The sequence below is a fragment of the Vulpes vulpes genome, chromosome 14 (genome assembly GCF_048418805.1).
Source record: "Vulpes vulpes isolate BD-2025 chromosome 14, VulVul3, whole genome shotgun sequence".
Taxonomy (NCBI): Eukaryota; Metazoa; Chordata; class Mammalia; order Carnivora; family Canidae; genus Vulpes; species Vulpes vulpes.
The window spans coordinates 106,166,397-106,191,503 of record NC_132793.1 but is presented as its reverse complement, the minus strand read 5'-3'; the positions used below and the strand labels follow the sequence as shown (position 1 = coordinate 106,191,503).

The 25,107-nt window shown below is 42.4% G+C and overlaps 1 protein-coding gene across 2 annotated transcripts; it reads left to right on the top strand.

The window, feature by feature from the left end:
• The first annotated feature begins 1,837 nt into the window (after positions 1–1,837).
• Positions 1,838–23,152, top strand: MORF4L1 (mortality factor 4 like 1). Of its 2 annotated transcripts, XM_072737505.1 has the most exons (13): positions 1,854–2,088; positions 6,196–6,242; positions 7,813–7,880; positions 10,705–10,821; positions 11,864–11,950; positions 12,366–12,446; positions 16,399–16,424; positions 17,094–17,182; positions 18,091–18,192; positions 19,320–19,408; positions 19,899–20,071; positions 20,549–20,633; positions 22,402–23,152. In XM_072737505.1, the coding sequence occupies exons 1-13, from the start codon at positions 2,049–2,051 to the stop codon at positions 22,484–22,486; spliced, it is 1,089 nt and encodes a 362-aa protein (XP_072593606.1). In that variant the 5' UTR covers positions 1,854–2,048; the 3' UTR covers positions 22,487–23,152. The 2 variants fall into 2 exon arrangements, with proteins under 2 accessions (XP_072593607.1, XP_072593606.1); XM_072737506.1 differs by lacking the exon at positions 10,705–10,821 and having other exon boundaries at positions 1,838–2,088.
• Positions 23,153–25,107: the final 1,955 nt, after the last annotated feature.

Genomic DNA, 25,107 nt, shown 5'->3' with positions numbered 1-25,107 from the left:
ATCCCCACTTGATTCATTTCTAATGCATGAAATAACACGATCTAATAAGTGTAGTAACTTCAAAATAATGAATTTACACGATAGCTCTGAGATCTATACAAGAACTGCAATATGAGTGAAAACATCTAATTTATAGTGTGGCAAAGCCACAGGTGTTGCTGGGGCTACTGCACTTTGTTTCCTTCATCTATAATGAAAGGAAATGCTAAATTTCATTTTGAATGTGGTTGAAATAAGGATGTAATTTTGCACCTATGTGATTTCATGGATCCTTTGAATTGTATCCACAGATTTTCACCTTAGGAACTTGGGGCCTAGATTTAAAGATTTAAGAGACTTAACCACCAAATGCAAACTGTCACTTAATAGATTGTTTCGAAAAAAAGAAAAATAAGCAACAAACATTCAAATATTTTAGGAGCAAGTGAGGAAACATGGAATAGGAATTGTATGATTTTAGGGAACCACTGTTAATTGTGTGTGTATGATCGTGGTATCGTGGTAAATGAGAGAATGCCTTTCTATGTTGGAGGTGCATATTGAAAAAGTCAGGCATGACACATAATGAATTATTCTTTCTAGTTAGAAAATTCTGTTTGAAAATCTCCTATATCTAAAATAAGGGGACCTTTTTTGTTTTGTTTTGTTTTGTTTTAGAGAGAAAGGAAGAAAGAGCAGGCAGGGCTGGGGCAGTGCAGAGGAAGAGAATTTTAAGCAGGCTCCACACCCAGGATGCAGAGCTAGATGCAGACCTGGATCTCAAGACCCTGACATCAAGACTTGAGCCAAGATGAAGTCAGATGTTTAAGCGACGGCCCCACCCAGCCACCCCCAAATAAAGTGGCTTTTAAAGATATTTTTATTAAGGTACATGGTAGGTATGGTGATGTGCATGACTCCTAAGTGCACAGCTTGATGCCTCCTCACCCATGCCAACGCAAGTAACCACAGCAGAGGGAGAAGCAGTACCCATCCTGCACCCTCAAGCTCGCCGGGCCCCCTCCCACCCTCGTTTACCACTCCCCTGATGCTGGACTCCCTCCTACATGAAGACCAGGCTGTGGGAACCGATGGTAGCACGTTTGGCAAAGCTGTGGGGGAACAGGCTCTTAAAGGGTTGCTGGAAATGTCAGCTGATGAGGCCTTCACCGGGGCTACCAACGTGCCCCCTTGGATTCCGGGGCCTGCATAGATTCGTGTACACCAGTGTCCTGCAGCGGAGCAGCCTCTGAGGCCTGCAACACCGCGGACACCAGACAAGTTAAGGTCTGTTCATCCTTAGGGATGCGGCGAGCGCACAGACGCGCTGCAGGCTCACGGGGTGGACATGCACCCACGGGGACCCCGCAGGGAGCTCAGGGAAATGTCCGCACTGCACCTGGACGGGGAGGCTCGGCGGGGAGAGGCCGGGCAGGGGGTTGGCGGACCGCGCGGGAGGCCGGGCAGAGGGGAGGTGGACCTGGGTCGTGCAATCACAGCTTCCAGGCAAACCCCAAGTTCTCCGTGACGACACAAGGTGGGGGGTGCCAGATGCCGGCAGCAAGGGGCACCCACGGCCGCCACCCCCATCCCCACCCCCACAGCCGGGTTACTGGGACCGGGGCGGCCCCGAGGAGCCCCGAGCGAGGCAGGCGGGCGGGCTCGCAGAGACCCTCACTCCCGTGGGGTGCTTCAGGGGTGCGGACGGGCGGGGGGGCCCTGCGGACGGGCGGGGTGGGGGCCCTTCCCCCCCCTCCTCCTCCCCCTCCCCCTCCCCGTGCCCAGGGCTGCTGCCCCTCCCCCGCCCCGTCCCCGCGGAACTACGAGTCCCGGCATGCCCCGGGGCGGCGCGGGCCTCGGGGCGCGTGCGCGGCGGGCGGCCGTTGGCTGGGGCGGCGGCTGCGCGGTGGCGGCGCGGTGAGGTCTGCGGGCGCTGGCAAATCGGGCCCAGGATGTAGAGCTGGCGGCGGCTGACGGCGCGTCTGACGCGGAGCTGGGTGGGGTAGAGAGTAGGGGGCGGTAGTCGGGGGTGGTGGGAGAAGGAGGAGGCGGCGGCGAATCACTTATAAATGGCGCCGAAGCAGGACCCGAAGCCCAAATTCCAGGAGGGTGAGTCGGGGCCCCCGGGGAGAGGCGGCGGGGGCGCGGGGCCGGGGCGCGGGGCCGGGGGCGCGGGGCCGGGGGCGGCGGGGGCCGACGCGGGCCGCGGCCGGGGGCGCGCAGCGCTTGGCGCGGAGGGCGCATTGCGGCGGGGGCGGCGGGGGCGGCGGCGGGCGCGGGCGGGGAGGCCGGGGAGGCCGGGGCGGCGGGGCGGCGGGGCGGCGGGCGCGGGGGCCGCCCATTGTGGGGAGGCGGCGGGCGCGGCATGGCGGCGGCGGGGCGCTGATGTGGCGGGGGGAGGGGCGGCGGCGGGCAGGCCCGCGGGGGCGGGGCGGGGCAGCCCGGGGGCGGCGGGCCCGGCGGGCGCGGCGGGGGGCCCGGGGGCGGCGGGGGGGCGGGGGGAGTGGGGCCCCCGCGCGGGAGCGGAGCGCTGCTGCGAAATGGCCGCGGCGAGGCGAGGCGAGGCGAGGCGGGGCGGCCGCGCCATCATGGCGGCCCGCGCGGGCTGCGCAGCGCCCCCTCCCGGCGAACACGCGGGGCTTTGTGCGCGCGGGGCCGCGGCGGCGCGGGTGGGCGGGGTGCCCCCTGCGCCTGCCCGCCCCGGCCCGCCGCGGCCCGCCCGGCCCGCCCGCTAGGACCCCGCGCGCCGGAGGGGGCGCCCTGCCTCCCTGCCTCCCTGCCTCCGCGGGGAGGGCTCCCGCCCGGGCGTGCAGCGCTGCAACTCGGCGTCCAGCGCGGTTGGGACTCGTTTGGTTTTGTAAAATTTATTATTATTATTTTTTAAGATTTTGTTTATTCACGAGACACAGAGAGAGGCAGAGACACAGGCAGAGGGAGAAGCGGGCTCCCTGCGGGGAACCCAGGGTGGAACTCGATTCCAGCGCCCTGCAGCCATCCCTGAGCTGAAGGCAGACGCTAAGCCACTGAGCCAGCCAGGCGCCCCGGGCGTTAGGGTCCGGTGACGGATCTGCCCGCCCCACCGTACCACCCCCCGCAGCAGCCCCCGCAGGATATTTGCATCTCCAGCCCTGCGGTGTGCGAGATGCATGCGGTGTGGACGCCCCTGACCCGAGGTCGCGGTGGTTGTCCGGAGCTTCCGGAACGTCCGCACTGCGGTTGGAGTGTTCAGACGCAGTTTTGTCTCTGGCTGGCCGTGTGGTTGCTGTATGGACGGAACCGTCCTGGGCGGGGCCCCGAGGTACTCCCTGCTGGGTGGTAGTGGAGGAGGGCCACTGCCTGGGCTCAGCCCTGCCGGCTTTCCCCGGGAAAGTGCTCCACCAGGGGTGGGGGGCCGCTGCAGAGCCACGTGCTGCGCTGACCCCTGCAGACCCTGTCCAGGGCCATCGCTTCCGCGGGGTTCCCCTCTCTGGTCTCCTCTAAGTGGTTGTTTGTAGGACAGGTTCAGAGAGCAGGAATGCCTTGCCGGTGGGCACAGAGTTAGTTGTTGGGGCACCGCAGGACTGATTGGTCAGAAACTGTTTCTGCTTATGGTTGCTGTAAACTCGGAAGTTTTTCATGAGGGTTCAGCACGTTGTAGGTAAGCAGCGTTTGGATGCAGTGACACATCTGTCTGTATGGGACTCCATCCTCCTTTTGAAATTATGATACAGCACAGAGTAAACTGTTGGCGTTTAGCCTGCTGTCAGGGAGGACCTTTTTGCCTTGTCAGGAATTCACCGGTGGTAGTAGCTTCTGAGCATTTCCAGTGCACACAGGCCAGTGGGTGGAGGGGGCCTGGAGTCTCATGGACCTTGATGGAAGAGCACTGGACAGAATTACCTTTGTTCCAGGATACCGGAAGGATCAAGAGTGGGCAAAGGCTTTACAAGCTGTATCTGATATGCTAGTGTGCTCTTTCCCCCCATTACAGGTTTTTCTCCACGTACATGAAAACTAGGCCGTAGGTGTTTATTACCCTGGCTCCTATGCCTCCTGTTCACTGTGTATTCGTCAAGACAATAGGAGGGTCAGGTTGCCAGAATGGAGGTCAGAAGGGCCTCAGTCTCAGGATAGTAGACTTTTGCAGCAGCCAAAAAGGAATAAAGCCATTTTCAGGGTGTCTTTATTCTTTTTTCTTTTTAACAGGTTCCATGCCCCACGTTGGGCTCCTGACACAGGGCTTGATCTCACCCCCCTAAGATCACGACCTGAGCTGAGATCAGGATTTGGATGCTTCACTGACTGAGCCGCCCAGGCCTCCTTAAGGATGTTTCTAAACTGTGCCTGGAGAGTGAAGTTAGGAGACACAAGTCTTGTTTGTTAGCGTTGGACCTTCCTTACATCCCCAGGGTCTCGTCCTTGCCCCTGGTATTCAGTGATGGCTCCAGCCCAGCTCCCCCCTGGGCTCTGGACTTGTATACCCAACTGCTTCCTAGACGGCTCCATTTTGGGTGTGCTGGATCCACTCTTCAACAGTCCAAAACTGGTCCCCCCTCCCTCATTTCCTGTTCTGGTTAATGCTTCCACAGTCTGGAAGTCTTTAAATTACCACTTTTGCATAGTCGTTCTTCACGTGTCCCTGCTTTTGGTTCAGACCTATTTCGGATTTCACCGTGGACTGCTTATTTGTAGTCTCCACTTGAAGCTCTGCATAGGCCCAGGAACCTCTGCACGAGAATTAACATGGAGAACTTTGATCAAAGTAAAGTTCCTGGGGCTGCTCAGAAGGGTCTCATACAGGTCCCTGGTGTAGCTTGAAAATATGCAGTTTTAAAAAAAACTCCTGAGATTCTTGATCATATTTGGGAATCCTCACAGGATAAAGTCCAGACTTCATAATGTGGGACTCCGTGATCTGTGTAGCTTTGATTTCTACTTTCATATGTTTATCCTGTGTTCCAGTGATAGTGAACTATTTATACTTAAATGGTAGGTAGCCTAATAGTGTCTCCTTGTCATGTTTCTATGCTTTTGTACTGGTTGCTTTCCTTGCATAGGGCTCACCTGCAGGCAGCCTGCTTCCCCCTATGCCTATGTCTCTGCCTCTCTCTCTCAGGAGTAAATAAATAAAATCTTAAAAAAAAAAAAACAATAAATTGGTGAAAACCTTATTGCCCTATAGTTTTAAGAGTTGAGCTGGAGGTGCCTGGGTAGGTTAAGCATCTGACTTTGGCTCAAGTCATGATCTTAGGCTCCTTGCTCAGCAGGGAGTCTTCTCCTTTCTCTTCCCCTCTTCCTCTTCCAATGTACACTACTCTCTCAAAATCTTTAAGAAAAATGTTGAGCTAGTAGGTCATTTTTAACGATTTTAGAGCTGAAAGAGTTGTTTGTGGTGGAGTACTTTTGTTACCTTTAGGTCTGATGAAATCCAAGGGGACTGAAAATAACGTGCAAGAAAATCCATTTCTATAGTAATTGAAAGTGATCTTCAGGTACTGCCAGGAATTCACTGCCTGATTGTCTGATGAGCCAAGTTGGCTTCCACATCTTAATCCCTTACATTTAGTTACTCTTGCAAGTCTTAATTGTAGGTTTGACGTAGAGTATGATTTCCGAAAGTTAGAATTCTTATTTTAGTTGGCCAGTAAAAGGTTTGGAAGGAGAAGATAATAGGGAGATTATAGGGTTCTAAATATGGAAATATTTTAGGGGCTCCTGGGTGACTCAGTTGGTTAAGCATCTCACTCTTGATTTTGACTCAGATCATGATCTTGGGGTCCTGCTGTGGAGCCCGGCATCAGGCTCTGTGCTCAGTCAGCATGGAGTCTGCTTGAGGATTCTCTCTTTGCCCCTCCCCTCTGGTGGCCCATACCCATGAGTTCTCTCTCTCCCAACTAATTTTAAAAAATCAGAAAATATTTTAAAAATTGTGTTCTTCAGATATTGAAAAATCCAAATCCTGCCAAAAGGTTGATACAGTGGATTTTATTGGTTTATCAGGTGTTAGATGATTTGATGATCTACATAGATTGACATTCTACTCATTTTTTTTTTTCTGTTTACAATGTGTATGAAGGTGATTTTTTGTTGTAAGGTACTATTGAAGTTTGACCTGTACATAGCCATACTCTGCCAGTGTTTCAAGGAATACATGGGAACACATGGTGACCCTCCCACGTGACCCTTAGGTATGAAGAGAAATTAAAATTAACCTGGTTTTTTTTTTTACTCTTACAGGTGAGCGAGTGCTGTGCTTTCATGGGCCTCTTCTTTATGAAGCAAAGGTATGAAATCTGTTTTCCTTTGAGAAGTTAGCTGGAATGACTGCGGTCAGATGACTTTTGAGCATCAGATTTCAGTGGTTGGTAGGAAGAGAGTTAGTTGCCTTGTTCAGATTGGTAGTCCATAGAGTCCGAATGGGTCAGGTACAGTATTGCCACCTTGTCTTTTACCTTGTGACCTGCTGATGGCCCAGCAGCTGGAGGGAGCATTTGAGGGGAAAGGTAAAAGCCTGGTTGTTTGTGGAGCAAGTGCATTGTGTACTTAGTGACTTGTGAGAAAATACTGCCAGTCAGTTTTGGGTGTAAATGATGCTGAGTGAGCTCTAAACGAACATGGCTGTGTTAAAGATAAACGTGAACATTAAAAATTTGATGACTTTGAACTTGTTGGTTTGTCTGTCAGAGTTTGAACCCCAGGGGCTTCCTTTCCTCTGTATCAGTGCTGTGGTCCCGCAGTCAGAACTGATTTTACATTTAGCCGGAGGTAAATGAGATGATGTGTTCCCAAGTAAAACAGATTTCTAAAAGTATATTGTTTCTGCTTTCAGTGCAAATATGTTGTGTGACTGTTTTTAACACATAATTTTTAAAAACAGTGTATAAAATAATAAAGCATTTAGTTAAATACAATTTGTACAGCATTTTTGGTATTTATACGTTTGAAAATGGTCTTAATCTTGAAGTGCCCATGTGACCAAATGATAACTTTTTACGACTTCTCAGTTGTTTCAAATACGTAGATGTGTGTTTTTAAAGTTCTAAAATGGCTGAATTTGGATTCATGGAGAATCTGGTAACTTTATGTTTTAATGATGTCATACCAGCACTTTGTAAGTTGTGAATTCTGTCAATCGTCTATATCTCTGAATGTTACTTTGTTGTGTCACCTCCACTAACCTGGCAGGTTTTTTCCCTCAGGCAGCAGAAACTCCAGGGAATGATTTTTAAATGGCTGTTGGGATGGCTTAAACTATCATGGTTCTCTTGGTTTACTCAAGATAGACTTAATCCAGAACTAGTAGTGATTGCTTGTCATAGTTAATGACTTCCTCATAATTCATTCTAATTTGGCTTCTTTTAAGAACATAAAATGTTTTTCATCTGTCACTTGGCTAGTTGCTGATATTCTGCAGCAGAAACAGTTGATTGCCTTCCATAGGTAAATGACACTTTTTAATAATTTGCTATAAATAATTTTCTTTAGCTAAGTTTGTTTTTGAAATACATAATGGCTTCTGGTTGGTAGACTTTGAGAAAGTGCAAACACGGCTTTAATTAGTTGTTCTTGGAGCGCTGAGCCCATTGATTTAAGCGTCAGGGTGACCTCTTAGGGGGTTTTCAGCTTTGCTAGACTGGATCCAACAGATGGTGACTCTGAGCATCTTTATGACTGTTGAGTGTGAGGAGCCCAGAGCTTGAACTCCTGCCTCTGTGAGAGTCGCATTTTGTTGTGCTCGATTTGGCCATCAGTCTGAAGGGAGTGTCTCTGAAAGATCGCATACTTGAAAAGCACACGTGATGGTTGTCTTTTTCAAAACATATTTCTGAGTGAACTTTTTCTTTTTTATTTCAGTGTGTAAAGGTTGCCATAAAGGACAAACAAGTGAAATACTTTATACATTACAGTGGTTGGAATAAAAAGTGAGTATTAGTATTAGATCTTTAAGAGCAATGTTTTATTTCTAACAAGGTAGCTTGTGTCCTGTGTGTCATGGTTTTAACCTAATATATTTATCAAAGCAAGGGTATTGCATTTGTAGTATGAATAAAGTAATAGAAACGAGGGTACACAGCCATTTCATTTTGAATTCTTTGGATTATATCTGTTCTAGTAGAATGTCTAATAATTGTTAGGCATCCAACTATTTTTTGGTTTTGGTACATTTTAGTACAGCTTGAGTTTTTTGCCTCAGCACAAATTCATTTACTATATGTTATTGCAAACAGTTATACTCAGAGCTAGTTGGATTTTCCTGCCTAGAAAAGGAAAAAGGATAAGGTTGCCTGATTAGGAAGTAATGACCAACTTTTATATTCTGAGCTTTGGTAACAAATTAGGCAGAGAGTGATTTCATATGGTTCACTTTTTAGAATATTAATACAGATACAGAAATTTAATTACACAACCTAATGTTTCACCTTGAAGAGTTATTAGACTTTTTTTTTTTCTTTTTTTAAGGAGTGGTGTACTGATCTGTTACTGGGAGTGGACAGTGGTCATAGATTGAACACATTCTAGAATATCTAGCCCGTGGAGCTCTTGTTCAGTGATGAGTCTTTCTCTTTGGGACCCCAAATATCACACACAATAATGGACTCCTTTTTTGGTGCTTAAAGTTGAAGAGCCTGTAATTTTTACTATGAGAGGTTTTAAATGACTTTATTAGTGATGTTTTGTCTTTCAGAGATTGCTAGGAAGTAGTTCTTCAGGGGTCGTTTTCTAGCAGCTTAAAAGGCTTTGTGTCACCTGTGCCCTGTACATGGTCCCCCATCTGGTTTGATGAGCACTGTTGGTATGCAAGGAGGTATTCTTTGGGACTTTGGTCTTGTTTCAGGTGACACAACCCAGTTTGATTTTTTTTTTTTTTTTTTTTTTAAGAAAAGTTTTCACAAAATGCTTTTAGCTAAGAAGAAATACCAGACCCTTCACTTTACTTCCATTAGTATAGTTGTAGAAAGGTGGAAATCTAAGATGTGTAAAAGCACATTTCTGACAACTTGTAATTTTTCCCCCCATTTAATGATTAAACTATTTCTAATAATGACAGCATTTTAAATAGAGAAATTGGGAAAGTAATGGAGAAAACTATCCTTTTGTAGAAGTAAACTCATTGTAAATGTGATTTCAGTAGGAGTGCTAAATTACTTCTCATATCCAGCTAAGTTCATCGTATGGCTCCTGGTGTATATTGTAGATTTCCCTATTGAGAAAATGTTTAAACTGTATTTCAGTCTTGTTTTTTACAAATACTCTGTCAATATTGGGTAAAGTTGAGAACATTACAGTAAGAATCTCCATTTTCTACAGGTCATAGACTATCTCATTTGTGTGCATATCATGTGTAGGAAACTTAAAGTCCATCTAGGAAATAAAAAAAAAACTTACATTCATGGCATAGCTTTGTCCCCCTCTCCATGTACACTTGTAAATAATTATTTTAGCATTTCATTGTTATAGCTGTGAATACAGTTTCTGTGCTTAACTCTTTTACGTACAATATACGACTAAATGTATAGCTTAAAGACTTGGGTTTTGAGTGACATTTGTAGCTTATAAAAAATTGTGAAAGTGCCAAATGCTTGTATTTCCTGATTTTGTGGCTTCAAAATAATGTTTTTCCCTTTTTAGAGTTCAGTAACAAAAGTAAATGATAAGCTGCATAGATTTGTGTTCAGCTAAGTTTATATGCTAATTCCTTGAAAAAATAATTTAAAAATGGCACTAAACATTGGAGATCTTTAGCATCTTTGTAGATGTGTTGAGAATATTAATGAACAAAGATGTATTTTTTATAGGTGATTAGGAATGTAGATCAATATATGTAATTTTGGAAAATTTGATCTTAGTGAGTTTTTAGAGTTACCTTTAAATAAGCCCATTTTAAAATGAGGAGTTACTCAAATGCCCAGCAAGCGTGTTACGTTTATGTTTAGTACTGTGTAAGCAGTGCCACGGGCCAGTGTTATGTGGGAATTAGTGACAAGCTTCCTTTGAAAATTCTGAACTTTTTTATGCTTGTGACCTGTGAAAATTTCTGAACATCTGGCCTTGAGTTGTTACTACCTTCAGTGATATTCCTCAGAGCAAAAGGTGTTATTTTATTTTCCTGTGGTTCAGCAAGGATTTTCAGCTTCTGACACATAAAGGAAAGTCTGGAATTGATTTGGTTTTTATTTATTTTTAAACTTGTTATTTAAATTTTTTTTTTTTTTTTTTAAACTAAATGCTGTGCTCAGTGTGGGGCTTGAACTCATGACCCGGAGACCAATAAGAGTTGTGTGCTCTACTAACTGAGCCTGCCAGGTGCCCCTTGATTTGGTTTTTAGATTGAGGTACTTATTTAGATGCATCTTCTCTCAGAATGGAAAGGGATTTGCAGGACTTAAAATGGAACTTCATGGTAAATAAAAATTTGCCATCTCTTAATTTAGAATGGGAATAGTTCTAAGTAGATGTATAAATAAAAGTAAGATTCTCACTTTGAAAATGGTTTGTAGGATACTTTTAGAAAGTCATACAATGAAAGCCCAATTTCCAAATTGGAGTTTTTTTTTTAACTTTAATAAATATGTAAATATTTTCAAAAGCACAGTAGATAATATATTTCTAAAGTTTCAAAAACCTTACTGGAACTTGTTGACACAGACAATTAAATATTCCATTTGTAAATAAATCTTAATAAAGCTTAAGCTAAATTCTGCACCTAGTGACTGAGATTACTTTGTACTATGCTGTCTGTATCAGAAGTGCTGTGAGGCCCAGGCGCTCTGAACAAACTTTGAAGACACGTGAGGATATTGTAGCCCTTTTTCCTGTTCCTGAAGGAGCTCCCTCAGTACACCACCCCCTCCTGACCTCTAGGTAAATGCATGTTTTCAAGTTTTCTCTAGGAAATCATATTGAGGATTGCTTTTTCATTATTTATTCTCCTTTTGGCTATCTTATGTAAGAGGTCAGAGGTGGGAAATCATTAAATGAAAGATTTTGTTTTGAGGCTACATCTGTGTCACTAAAGGAGCTCCCTCGGCAGGAGAAAAGAATCACTTTGCATGAATAGTTAAGCCTTCCCTAAGAAATATTTTGTTTTTGTTTTCCCCTTTGGGGAGAAAACCACATCAGAAATCTGGAAGGAGCTTTTCTACATGCCAGGATGCTTAAGCAACTAGATATTTTTCAAGAGTGGTTGGTTCTACCTCCTGATGTTCAGAAAGCCATCTCTGGATATGTCTTGGAAGTTAGTACATTCCTTCGTCGTGAGTGAGTGAAGGTTGAGGACTGTGTAGTCTGATAAACTATGATAATGGTTTGATCTACAGTCTTAGCAGAATAGGTCTGGATGGTATTTGAGTGTGATCAACTTAATCACGTTTCTGACCTACCTTTAGTGTTTATGTGTCAGACTCGCAACTATTGTGTATATATATTATTGAATTCTTAGAATAATTCTGTCAGGGTAAGTACCGTTACCCCCATTTTACAGGTGATGAAAATAAGACACAACTAGTTCTGTCTGTAACTTTGCTGTTATATTACAATATTATTAGCTTTTGATGGACTCTTTCATTGTTTTGGAAATTAAAATTCTTTAAGATCTCTTTATCCTGTAAAGGTAGTTGCTTAGAGACTCTTAAGTGTCATGCTCTTAAGTCATTTGAGTAATCTGCTTTTGGAATCTGGCAGATTTAGAATGCTGCTTTTGATATGAAATGTTTACTTCCTTTACAGAACAGATTTTCATTGGGTTTTCATTTTAGTTGAGAATGGATTTGTAGTCCTAGCTAGTTAAATTTTGTCAGAGAAATCCAAAGTCTTACCTCTTGGATCTCTAAAAAGTAATTGGTGGACAGAATCTAAATAGTAGTAAAAAATAATTTTGAATTATAATTTAACTTCTCTTTTTCAGTTGGGATGAATGGGTTCCAGAAAGCAGAGTACTCAAATATGTGGACACCAATCTGCAGAAACAGCGAGAACTTCAAAAAGCCAATCAGTAAGTTTTGCAGCACGAGTATGAGAAATGAGAAATGTCTATAAATTAATTTTGAGAAATGGAAAAGTAGAAATCATGTTGGCTGCCTGCCTAAAAAATGATTCTTGGTACCTGTCAGCTGCTGTGTGTTGGGGCTTTAACTTCAAGCAATCAGAGAAGCCTTTTCTAGAAAAGAGGAGTTGTTAGCATACCGTCATTTCTTGAGTCCGTCCATAGAGTTAGGTAGAAAATAGCAGGATGTTGTTGGAATTCCTGTAGTTGCAAACTCACTGTGATCTTACTTCCTGATTCTATTATACTTGGAAAGGGACATGGGACGTCAGTTTGAATATAAATCTCAAATGGAATCAAGGTGGCATGATTTACTTTTCCACATACTCATTTAATGACAACTTTATTGAAATTATTTTTGAAGGGAGCAATATGCAGAGGGGAAGATGAGAGGGGCTGCCCCAGGAAAGAAGACATCTGGTCTGCAACAGAAAAATGTTGAAGTGTAAGAAGCTCTCTTTGTTTTAATTTTGCATATCGTTTTATACGTGAAATTCAAACTCAGTACTCATTATCATGTTTTAGGATTTATTGAAAATGGAAATTGGAACATTTTTGACTTGAAAAATGCCAATGAGAATCGCATTCTCAAGTGTTGGGTTGTTGAAAATAGGTGATAATTAAATATTCCTTAATTTCCCTTAGGTTTTTGTACCACCCTGCCCCCTTTTTATTATGGTGAAATATATGTAACTTAAGATTTACCACTTAACTCCTTTTTAAGTGTATAATTCAGTGGCATTGAGTATTTTCACAACCCTTACTTTTTAAGATGTATTTGTGCATGTATGTTTTTTAGAGTATTATCAGTTGGCTACAAGTCCAGTAAGGTATTTTTTGGGTAGATTTGGTTCTCCTCTAGCACTAAAAATAAATACTAGTTTAATTCTCTTGAAACCCATGGTAAGAATGTGTGAGACGTTAAAGTTTCAAATTACCTATCCACCCCATGGGAGGAAACATTTCTTGTTAACTCTTAAGATTTAGAATATCTTGGTAAAAAAAAACAAAACTGTGTGGAAGTCATACACATATGACAAAAACTTTAATCAAAAGATCATTTTATTTCTTGTGATTTGATTATTCTCCTTTAAAAACAGGTAGTTTAATGAGAGGTTGTATTCTTGTCAAAGGATCAAAAGTGACAGTGCTCTAAAATATGATTTATCAAAGAGAAGTTTTTCCTTAGAATTATATCATATTGCTTTACAGTTAGCGGTCTGACTTTACTACCTAAATGTGAGATGTTAGTCACGAAGGTAATTAGACATTTTGAAGGTTGAGGTGATAATTGATGGCCAGGGAGTGGGTGTGCCACTGAGGGTGGCCTGTAGCTTTCATTAATAGACAGTAACAAATGATGCAGTTTTTTGGAAAACTGCCATATGGTAGTATTCATTAGGATTTTAATAGCAAGTGAGTCTTAAAAGTCAGCAGCTTTCTCATATGGGAGAATATGATGGATTTATATCAATAAAATAATACATATTTTTTAAAGATTTTATTTATTCATGAGAGAGACAGGCAGAGGGAGAAGCAGGCTTCATGCAGGGAGCCTGATGTGGGACTTGATCCTGGAACTCCAGGATCACACCCTGAGTGGAAGGCAGATGCTTAACCGCTGAGCCACCCAGGTATTCCAGCACAATAATATTTTTGATATGTTAATCCTTTATCATGTTAAAAGTTGGTGTAGAAAATTAGTCTACATAGTAGTAGACTTAAAAACTTAGTATTTGAGGGATCCCTGGGTGGCGCAGCGGTTTGGTGCCTGCCTTTGCCCCAGGGCACGATCCTGGAGACCCGGGATCGAGTCCCACGGATCGAGTCCCACATCGGGCTCCCAGTGCATGGAGCCTGCTTCTCCCTCTGCCTGTGTCTCTGCCTCTCTCTCTCTCTCTCTCCCTCTGTGTGACTATCATAAAAAAAAAAACAAAAACAAAAAAAACTTAGTATTTGAATATAAAGCATACATATAAAAAATGGTTCAGTAATTACATGAAATAAAGTTTTATTTATTTATTATTATTTTTTAAAGTTTTTATTTATTCATGAGAGACAGAGGCAGAGACACAGGCAGAGGGGGAAGCAGGCTCCATGCAGGGAGCCTGATGTGGGACTCAATCCCAGGTCTCCCGGATCAGGCCCTGGGCTGAAGGCAGCACTCACCTGCTGAGCCACCCGGTCGTCCCTAAAGTAAAGCTTTAAACTCAATTTTCCCTTCCTTGGAGAATTGGGACCTCTTCACATTTATGGACTCCTGGGTCCTTTTGAGGGCTTCTAGGTGTTTTGGGTTTTCTGTGTCATCAGGTAGGATAAAGGTATATTCTAGGATCACCTGGTAAATTTTGTGTCCCAAGACCTGGAACTTCCTTTTTCTCTAAGAGCCTTTATTAGTAGGAAAGATGACATTTTATTGAGCTCATTATCTGGGTGGTTAGAGAAGACCTCACATAATTTTTAGCATTGCTTTTCCCTAGTAGAATAGCAGGTATATTTTAAAGTATATGGAAATAATGAGTAATTAAACCTGACAATATTTTTCCCCCATTTCTTTCATTTTGATTTGAGTTTTGATACAATTTTTAATGTTTGGTTTTATCCTACTTGATATTTAGGGTTTAGTAATTGTTCTTTTTCTGAATATGCATAGAGAAGTAAACTTTCTCTTTGTTAACATCTTGGTCCTTAAGCTTTTTTTCCCTAAACTAATAGTGAATACACGTGACGTTTGTTAGTACTTTGGCTTCAAAAGGTTGTGCTTTGGTTCATTGTTTAGTGGAATGGCTTTTCTTAAGAGTGACTTAGGACTTCTCTTATTTAAATTGAAATCTAACAGCTAATATTTTGACTATATACTTGGTCATAGGGCTTAGAGAAAGAAACAGCACTAGCAGTTTATTGTAGGAAATTTTTGCAATTTGAGAAGGCTTGCTTTTTAATTAACTATAAGCAAGAAGGTTGAAGCGAGAATGTTCGTGATTCTTTGCTGCTGTGATTCATTTAAGTATAGTTTATAGATTATAGAATTAGGGCCCATTGTCAGTGTTTTTCCTTTAGTTTTGTCGTATAGAATAAGTGGGTAAGGAATGCCTGTCAGAGCTCTAGGTTTCTCTTAGCCACCACCTGTTCCTTTTTTTTTAAAAGATTTTATTTATTCATGAGAGACAGAGAGGCACAGACAGGCAGAGGGAGAAAGAAGCAGGCTCCATGCAGGGAGCCCGACATGGGACGTGATCCTGGGTCTCCAGGATCACACCCCGGGCCTAAGGCGGCGCTAAACTGCTGAACCACCTAGGCTACCCGCCACCACCTGTTCTTGATGTGTATAAGTAAAAATTTATGGTTTAATCTGACCCAGAAATAACTCTCCAACAAATACTTGTGCTCCAGAAGTTTAAACTTTGAGAAGCAGGAAAAAACTCGTACTTTTAGATAGCCAGATTTTTTTTTTTTTTTTTTTTTTTATTCATGAGAGACATAGAGCCAGTGACATAGGCAGAGGGAGAAACAGGCTCCATGCGGGGAGCCTGATGTGGGACTCAGTCCCGGGACTCCAGGATCACACTCTGAGCTGAAGGCAGAGGCTTAACCGCTGAGCCACCCAGGCATCCCAGATTTTTGTATTTATAACCAAACACAAATTAATTTGAATTGCAAAATGAACCCCATGCTCTAAATTAGGTCAGTACAATTAATAACATTTATAAATGTTTTTTAAAGTAGTAGAAAAGTCCACATAATCCATTGTTCTGGCTCAGTCCCACCAGATGTAGGCCATAATTGTGGGCTTCAAATGGATTTCCTTGTGTTCTATAAATAGTTGTGTGTGAAATTAAAATTAATAATTTACTGTTTGCTAGTTTGTAAATAGACATGAGTTAAGTTGCTGTTAGAAATGTGGTGACCAAGAGTAAGGAGACATTAACTTTGTTCTATGTAGGGGAAGAAAAGAGTATTAGGTGTTGAGAAGGAGGGAGTGTCCAGTTGAGAGTAGTTTAGGGAAACTGGCCAGTGAGAGTGGCATGTGCCCTGCACCCTACTTTCTGAGCTTTCTGATACTGAGTTAATGGAGGAACTTTATTTTGGTGGAACTAATAATGTAATCTTATAAACCATATAACTTACATGCTGTGAACTTGTAAATTAGTAATATCCTAGAACTCTCCCAACATGGTGGTTTTAGTTTATTTTTGTATTATATGGAGGGAGGTGTGAATTTAACCATCTATTGATGAAAATTCTTATCTAAGCAGGAAACTATTTGCAGCTGAGTCTTACCATCTAAGGCAGTATTTCTGTATGAACTTAACCATTGTAAAGGGGAATTCACAGAGGCAGCTTTAGTAGCAACAATCACTTATTTTTCTTCCTCTTTTTTTCCCATCTCCTTTTAGGAAAACCAAAAAGAACAAACAGAAAAGTAAGTATATTAACTTTGTTAAAATTATTTACTTTTATTGCATTTTCATTTTGAAATTAGTGTTAAATGTTAAAACTTGAAAACTTTTTAGAATAGGCAGATTATGTTGGTCATCTCAAAGATGAGTCACAACAACATTCTATAGAGTCCATCCAGTTCATAGTATCGTACGTAGGTAGTAGAGACCCAACTCTGACATTCTTTTTACCATGGAGAGACCTATGTCACAGTTAGTCTTTATAATTGAGAAGAACATATTTTGGGGCAGCCCGGGTGGCTCAGCAGTTTAGTGCCACCTTGAGCCCAGGGTGTGATCCTGAAGACCTGGGATCGAGTTCTGCATCGGGCTCCATGCATGAAGCCTGCTTCTCCTTCTGCCTGTGTCTCTGTGCCTTTCTCTCTTTCTGTCTCTAATGAATAAATAAATAAAAATCTTAAAAAAAACAACAACATAGTTTGTAATAAATATCAGATGATAATATTGGTAAATGTTACCTGCTGCTATAAAGTTATATTTTTGGTAAGACTTTAAGATTCTTTGCTTATAGATGCAGGCAACTCCTGTATAATGGGAACATGAAAAGAGGAGGGGGTATCATGGGACTGTTTTCCTCACAGATTTCTCTTGTATTAAGCTGAAAATCTCCTCTTTGTCCTGAATCTGTGCAGCGCCTGGAAACGGAGATGGTGGTAGCACCAGTGAGACCCCTCCACCTCCTCGCAAGAAAAGGGCCCGTGTGGATCCCACTGTTGAGAATGTGAGTGGTTCCTTGGCATATTAGTATCTGTAGTCTGTGCAATCAAACAGAACTTGAGTCTTGAGAACATTGTTAGCCAAATTAACTACTGAAATAAAAATACTCCTATTTTTGGATAAAGGATTTTTTAAAAATACATCTTTATTTCACTTGTAGCTCTGAATATGTCCCTGTTATTTCTTCCCTAGATCATCATCAAATACTTGTTTGCAAGCTCTGTTGATGTACAAGACTAAATATATTTCATTGATGTTTCACTGTATAGACTTAACAATTCATATTAAACAGTTTAGTATGTCCGCAGATGACTTAATAAACCCATAAAAAATGACACAAAAGTTTTATCTGTGCATGCATGGGAGTTTAGAATTTCTTTAAGTGAAAAATGTCTTATTTCTAAAGTTTGGAATTTGGAAGTAGAGTTTTTATTTAATTTTAATATAAGTGAAGCCAAGATTAGGAAACTGGTATGCTTAGAGTGGTATGTTTTGAAAACAGGCACTTTTGGGCAGTTAGTGAAGACTTCATTAGGAGTCAGTACATTTGATTTTAGATGTTAAATAATTTCATGGTAGTCGTGTTTGGAACAGTCCTTGGTATCCAGTGATAAATATGAAAATACCAAGTTAAAGTGCACCTAGTCTGAGTGCTCGTTTACAAAGAAAAGAAAATGTGATGATAAATTTGTGCCTTCACACAAAAAGGCATCAAATAGACGAATTCTCTGTGAAGACAAGATTCTTTGCTCCCAGCAGTTTAGCTATAGGGGTTTTTCATTTCGGAATTGTTGAATGCCAACTCTGGCAGTCCATCTGAGTACTTGGTGCCTCTAGAGATTGAGAAAATCCCTGGATTGTAGTTGCTGTCTGAAAAGATAGGGTTTCAGTGCCAAAATCTTTTCTGTCCAGGAGGAAACCTTCATGAACAGAGTTGAAGTGAAAGTGAAGATTCCTGAGGAGCTAAAACCATGGCTTGTTGATGATTGGGACTTAATTACCCGACAAAAACAGGTACTTTGAAAGCTACATAGATTGTCATCTAGAAATGTTTTTGCTAGTGTGAAAAAGAATTTTAGGGAAAAATCTATATGGACTTGAATACTGAAGGAGTATGAGTGGTGAGTGGTTTTTTTTTTTTTTTGGATGAGTGCTATTTTAATTCAGAGACTGAATAGTGTGATCGCCAGAAGGCATGACTTGGAAAGGGATACAAGTACGGCTATAAAGTCTCGTGAGTTTATACTGAGAAAAAGGTTGAGAGAACTCAATTTTGGAGGTTGCTAGGATAGGAAATCCTTCTGAAAACCAATAAAGACAAGCATGTGTTTCCTGTTCTGGTGTTACTGAAAATGAGATATCCTTCCATAATTTTGGGACTAGTGAGATGTGATGAGAAGCACACAATACTTCCTGTAAGGTCTTCTGAATCTGTTCCAGTTCCTGTGTCTAATTACTAGTGTAGAGAACACGGCATTGTGAGGTACACGGGGGACATCGCAAGGGTTCCGTCGTCAAATCCAGATAGATGAGCCAAGTCTTAAAACAGGTGGCACGGGCAGGAAGGGGGTGGGTGTGGAGTGTGACTGGTTGGGGCTCATGAGACTTCAGACCTCAGTCATAGACAACATGTGGACCTCATTTGTTCTGGGGCCCAACTCCTGGTGTCAAACCTTGGCCTTACCAGTTAGGATTTGGACAAGTGACTTGGCCTCTCCATGTTTTAATCCCTACCTCACTCCTGATGTGAGGATGAAGAGCAGTTTTAGGAATGCTTCGAACAGGGTCTGGCACATGATGCACGTGTAGTACGTAATGTCCATGTCAGGAGCCAACCACTTCTTTGTGGTGCCTTCCATAGATTGTGAGTAGTATGAACGTATGTCCAGTAGGTTGCTCATCTTCAGAGCTGTGCTGTCCAATATGGCAGCTGCTAGTCACACTTGGCTACTTAGTTGAAATTATTAAAAATTATTAGTTTCTCCGCTACATTAGCCTTGTTGTAAATAAATGCTAAACAGTGCCATTTTCTATTTCATAACTGTTAGGTGGTCTTTTATTGCATAGAAGCTTTTCCAATGTAATTTTCCTTTAAAAATAAATAAAAGTACTGGAATTGAAGTGTATTTTTGTTTTCATAGCTCTTTTATCTTCCTGCCAAGAAGAATGTGGATTCCATCCTAGAGGATTATGCAAATTACAAGAAATCTCGAGGAAACACAGATAATAAGTAAGAATATATAAATCTTGAAAGTATACACAAAAGATTTTTCTATTAAGTATTATTAGTTCCAAATAAATCCTCTGAAATGTCCACTTTCTCTAAAAAAAATAATGCCATCAGAAACCAGCAAAATAAAATTTCATTGATTCGACGTGAAGTTTGGCCTCCAAACTTACTATTTAAAGCACCAGACAGTAAATATTGTATATGAAATTGAAGTTATTATGTATAAGTGTATATAACCACAATACACAATTGTTTGAAGATGTTTTTAAAAACCATTCTTAGCCTCAGGGCTAAAGCTTGCTTTACTTTTGGAATTGATTTTTCTTGTTATTTTGTTTAGAGCTCTTAAAAATCTGTTCAGTAAAAGTTCATTGTCATAAGTTCGATCTTCAGTTCAAATCTCTCACTCTTACGTTAGTTGAATTAATCTCTATTTCTCAATTCTTTTCAGTGACCTGCTTTGAAATAAAGATTTTTGTCTCTCTGTCAGGGAGTATGCTGTTAATGAGGTTGTGGCTGGAATAAAGGAATACTTCAATGTGATGTTGGGCACTCAGCTACTCTACAAATTTGAGAGACCACAGTATGCAGAGATCCTTGCAGATCACCCGGATGCACCCATGTCCCAGGTGTATGGGGCACCACATCTACTGAGATTATTTGGTAATAACCTCTTTAAGAAAAAAATGTACTTTTTATCCTTTGCGGTTTTTTTTTTTTTTTTTTTTAAGATTTTATTTATTCACGAGAGACACAGTTGCAGAGATACAGGCAGAGGGAGAAGCAGGCTCCCTGTAGGGAGCCCAGTGCCCGATGCTGACTTGATCCCAGGATCTTGGGATCATGCCCTGAGCCAAAGGCAGACCTCAACCACTGAACCACCCAGGCATCCCTATCCTTTGGATTTTTAATTATTTTATCTTTCCTAGTTGGCATCAAGGGGTAACAGAAAGTAACATAGAATATTCCATTTCAGTATTCACTTTTTATCTAAAATACTAAATATCAAATCTGTTTAAAAGTGAGGAGTTTCTAAAATCTGTATTTTAAAGGAGTCAGCAATTTCATCTCCCATGATGACCATAGCGCTTATAGAGCTATCTTGAATGTAACTTGGACTACATTGTTTTGTTTACACAGTACGAATTGGAGCAATGTTGGCTTATACTCCGCTGGATGAGAAGAGCCTTGCTTTATTGCTCAATTATCTTCATGATTTCCTAAAGTAAGTTTACTGGTATGCTTGAAATTAAAAACATGAATTAGTACAGTGTAGTGGAAGTCCCTCTGATACATTGGCAGTGTGGACAAGAACAGAGCAGTGAGGGGTGCCAGAGTTGAGGCTGTTAATGGGGCAGCATACGTGCAAGTGGTGAATGCCACAAACTGCTGGAGTGGTGTCTGATGGAACCAACTAGCCAGTCTTTTGGAAGGATCCATGCTTACTGTCACAGATCAAAATTCTAGACTGAATCAAAAGTTTAAGTTTAAAATTGAAACTATTAAGATAATGATGAGAAAATGGTAATATTTTCATGATCTTTAGAGTGAGAATGGTTTTTCTAAATACTCAAATTGTAGAGGAAATAGTCGACCATGTAAAAGATTTAAAAATCTGTGATAATAGTAACAAAGAAGAAGAGTTTTGATCAAGATGAGCAAAGCGATGACAACCAGTACTCTGGGATCCCACAGGGGTGGCAGTACCGTGGGCTCCTGAAAGTGGGGGGTTCCCATGGTCCGAGGATCTCAGTCCCGTTGGCCAAGATTAAACAGACTGCAGAAATGGAGAAGGAGGGCAGTTGTGTCTGCCCGCTTTTTGGAGGGTGTTCTGGCAATGCGTTTTGGAAGTTCCAGTGTGCTTCCGTTGGACCAGACTGTTATTCCTCTGGGAACTGACCCCGTAGAAAAGTTGAGGTGCATAAAGATTTCCAAATGCATGAAAATATAAGATTTATGTGTATGTAGATAGTAATGCAGAATTGTCAACACCCAAGCTGCCATTAGAGGGTGTAGGTGTAAACACATTGATGAGGAAGCTGTCCGTGTTGTGGTGTTGAAACAGCCGCGTTGCAGGAAAGCTAGGTGTGGTTGGAGTCCCCTCATTGACAGAGAAACATTTGTACTCTTGGGAAAAGATTAGAAAATTGTGGATCATACTGACGGGTGGGTTAGTTCTTGGGCACAATTGTGGGAGGGAAGGTTGGAGTGGTTAGTTTCTATTTCATATATTTCTGTATTTGAATTTTCTTAAAGTGACACCATGTATTTTATAATCTCAACATTGCAACACATGCCTGGGTATCTACACGGCTTTATAGTGCTTGCTCTGTCTTTGTAGTTCTTGCTCTGCCAGTGATCCTCTCTGCCCGATTTCTTTATGAAAATGTTCTACTGCTTGAGGGCTTCAGTTCAGAACCCTTGGATTTTTTTTTTTTTTAAATTTTTATTTATTTATGATAGTCACACAAAGAGAGAGGCAGAGACACAGGCAGAGGGAGAAGCAGGCTCCATGCACCGGGAGCCGGACGTGGGATCTGATCCCGGGTCTCCAGGATTGCGCCCTGGGCCAAAGGCAGGCGCCAAACCGCTGCGCCACCCAGGGATCCCTGGACCCTTGGATTTTTATGGTGTTTGTCAGTTTCTGAATCTGTTTCATGCAGAGTTTCTAAGAGCTAAAGAAAACACCAGATACTCCTATAGGATGCAACCTTTGCTCTGTAAAGATAGTCTAAGCTCTCGCACTGGTGTTCTGAAAACACCTGTTTTTTTACCGTTCTGAAATTGGGAGCAACTCTGGACCTACTCTGGACCTCCTCCTTCCTTGATGCATGTTGTCTGGTGGGTATAGCCCAGTGTATCTGAATTGTAACCACAGGGTTTTACCTCGAAATCTTTAGTGTATCTTGCAAGAAACTGCAGCTTTTGTGCCTTGATTTAGTTCGAGGTAGGATTCTCTTTCATCTTTGTAATGACTAATACTTTATTTTTAGATACCTGGCAAAGAATTCGGCAACCTTGTTTAGTGCCAGCGATTATGAAGTGGCTCCTCCTGAGTACCACCGGAAGGCCGTGTGAGGCGAGGCGCAGACCCTCGCTTCGTTTGGATCTCTGTAAACACATTTTTGTTTAGTCCTTCTCTTGTACAAATGATGTACTTTGAAAATGTTAGTGTATAACAGAGTTGATGTTTGTTTTCTGTTTGATCTTAAACAGAGAAAATAAAAGGGGTTACAGCTCCTTTTTTCTTTCCTTTTTTTTTTTTTTTCATTTCAAAGTTGCTACCAGTGTATTCAGTGACGGACAACGGAGAGACATACTGTAGATGGTTCTATTGCCTAGTCGACAAAGCTGCTTTGAATGCTGGTGGTTCTATTCCTTTGACACTACGCACTTTTATAATATGTGTTAATGCTCTATGACAAATGCTCTGATTCCTAGTGCCAAAGGTTCAATTCAGTGTATATAACTGAACACGCTCATCCGTTTGTGCTTTTTTTTTTTTTTTTTTATGGTGCTTAAAGAGTCCATCCTTTGCAGGCCATCCATGTTGTTCCTTAGGCATTTTATCTTTGCTCAGATTGTTGAAGAATGGTGGCTTGTTTCATGGTTTTTGTATTTGTGTCTAATGCACGTTTTAACATGATAGACGCAATGCATTGTGTAGCTACAGTTTTCTGGAAAAGTCGATCTTTTAGGAATTGTTTTTCAGATCTTCAATAAATTTTTTCTTTAAATTTCAAAGAGCAGTGTGCTTGTGTGGATGCATTCTGAAACCTTTGTACACTGTGTATTCCTTTCATATCTAGACTGATTTTTCAGGTAGGTGTTTAATTTTTTTGTTTAGCCATATTTATGGAAGGAGGTGGTTGGCTCAGTATTGAGCCAGAGAACCGTTGGCAGTTTGCTGTTGAGTTGTGGCTAGCAGTCCATTTTGGGCAGTAATGAAATTTTTACCTGCTTGACACTAGCTTTCTAACTATTGTTGTAACATGTTTACATATTCACCATGCCTAAAATGTAGGATTTTCTTAACTATTCATTAACCTCGCCCCTCACTTGTAAATGGAGCATAAGAATAGAGTTGACAGGTTCGCCTGATTGTACTGAGGGCAGTAATCTTCCATGGACAGTCTGTGAAGTGTTGGTGAGTATTTTCACTCAGTAGTGGTTCTTGATGCGGCTGTAGAACGGGCTGTGTGGTGGTAAGAGTAGCTGGACTAGAGTATAGTCAGGATGGCCCTGAGGGGCGGCTGTAGTTCACTGATGTGTATCAAGAAGTGAGATTGGGTTAATGGGTAAAAGTCTCTGTTTAATCAACGTATAGCTGAGATAGGTCCTTAGTTTTACACGTATGCCATCGTGATTCTGTATTCGTATTTACTGTGAAATGACAGTTGAGGGCGGAGTCCGGGCAATGTTGGACACTTCTGGATCTGCTTGTGGCAAGTGGCGCGATCTAGAGTTTTTAGTCTTAAATTTATTTCTTGAGTGAGTACTTGAGCCACACGAAAGGCAAGGCCTGGAAGGGCAGGAAGGAGCTTTGCTTTGTTCCTGACGAGGGTGGTGTGAGACCAGCACTCCTGGCTTCTCCTCCCTTTCCTTCCCTCGTCCACTGCAGTTCAGGTAGTAAGTAGTGCATAACTTCTCCACGTCCTGCTTTAGTACCGGCCTGGAACCTCATGGCTGTTATCTGTGAAGGCCTTGCCTGCTGGGGTGACTGGCTCACTGTCGGGGCGGGGAGCGGTGGCTGTGTTGCCAGAGCCACTGTGTCAGTGATTACTTGGTTGAGACTTGGGTTTGTATTCGTCCTGTTGAATTAGTTGTGACATATTCTGGGATCCCGATCATGCTCTGGGTGATACCACCTTTCCATGCCTTTCCCTTCATTCTTCAAAAGCGGAGTAACCCTAAAATGTGTCTACCCTAAACGTGGTAACACAGAGATACTACATGTAAAATACTTTGAATAATAAATAGAACATTGTAAACATGAGGAAAAGAATGTGGGGATTCAGACAGCCTCCTGTTGGGGGTTCTTAGCGCAGAAAGACACAGGAATGTGAACCTCTGCGGGAAGGCCGTGGGAGCTCAGGCCTAGGGGCAGGGGGGTGGCGTGGGGGGAACTCATGTGTGGTGCAGCTGTACTGTGCAGTGGTTCATCCAGGTGTGAGGAGGGGGCAGGGGCCTGGTGGGCTGACCGCGCAGGTCAGGACGCAGTGAGGTTCTACCTCAGGAGTGAAGGAGACAGAGTTATTTCTACGATAAACGAAAGTAAGCTGTTCACCTCAGTGTGTGAGACAATGAAAACAAATCTAGAGGAGGTTTGAGAAGCAGACTCAGTCTGCTAGATTCAGTTTATTTCTCACAGAACAAGCATCCTGAGCCAGCCTATGAGAGTCCACATCTGGGAGAGGCTAGGACACTTCATTTTCAGAGAGGGGTGGTTGGGATGGGGAATTCCAGCAGAAACTTAAAATTCGGCACCTAAGTCCAGAACCAGGACCTCCAGAGAGCTGGGAGATACAGACCAGGCCCCAGCGGCTAGGGGCTCTGTGCTGGGATGTATCCCATGGTGACGGCACCTTTACGGACCCACTGTAGCAATTGATCTAAAGATTGAAGCGGCCCTGTGAACCTTGAGCATGACCCAGGAAAACCCATTTGGACATCTGTCCTTAAAACCCAAAGATGAGGGA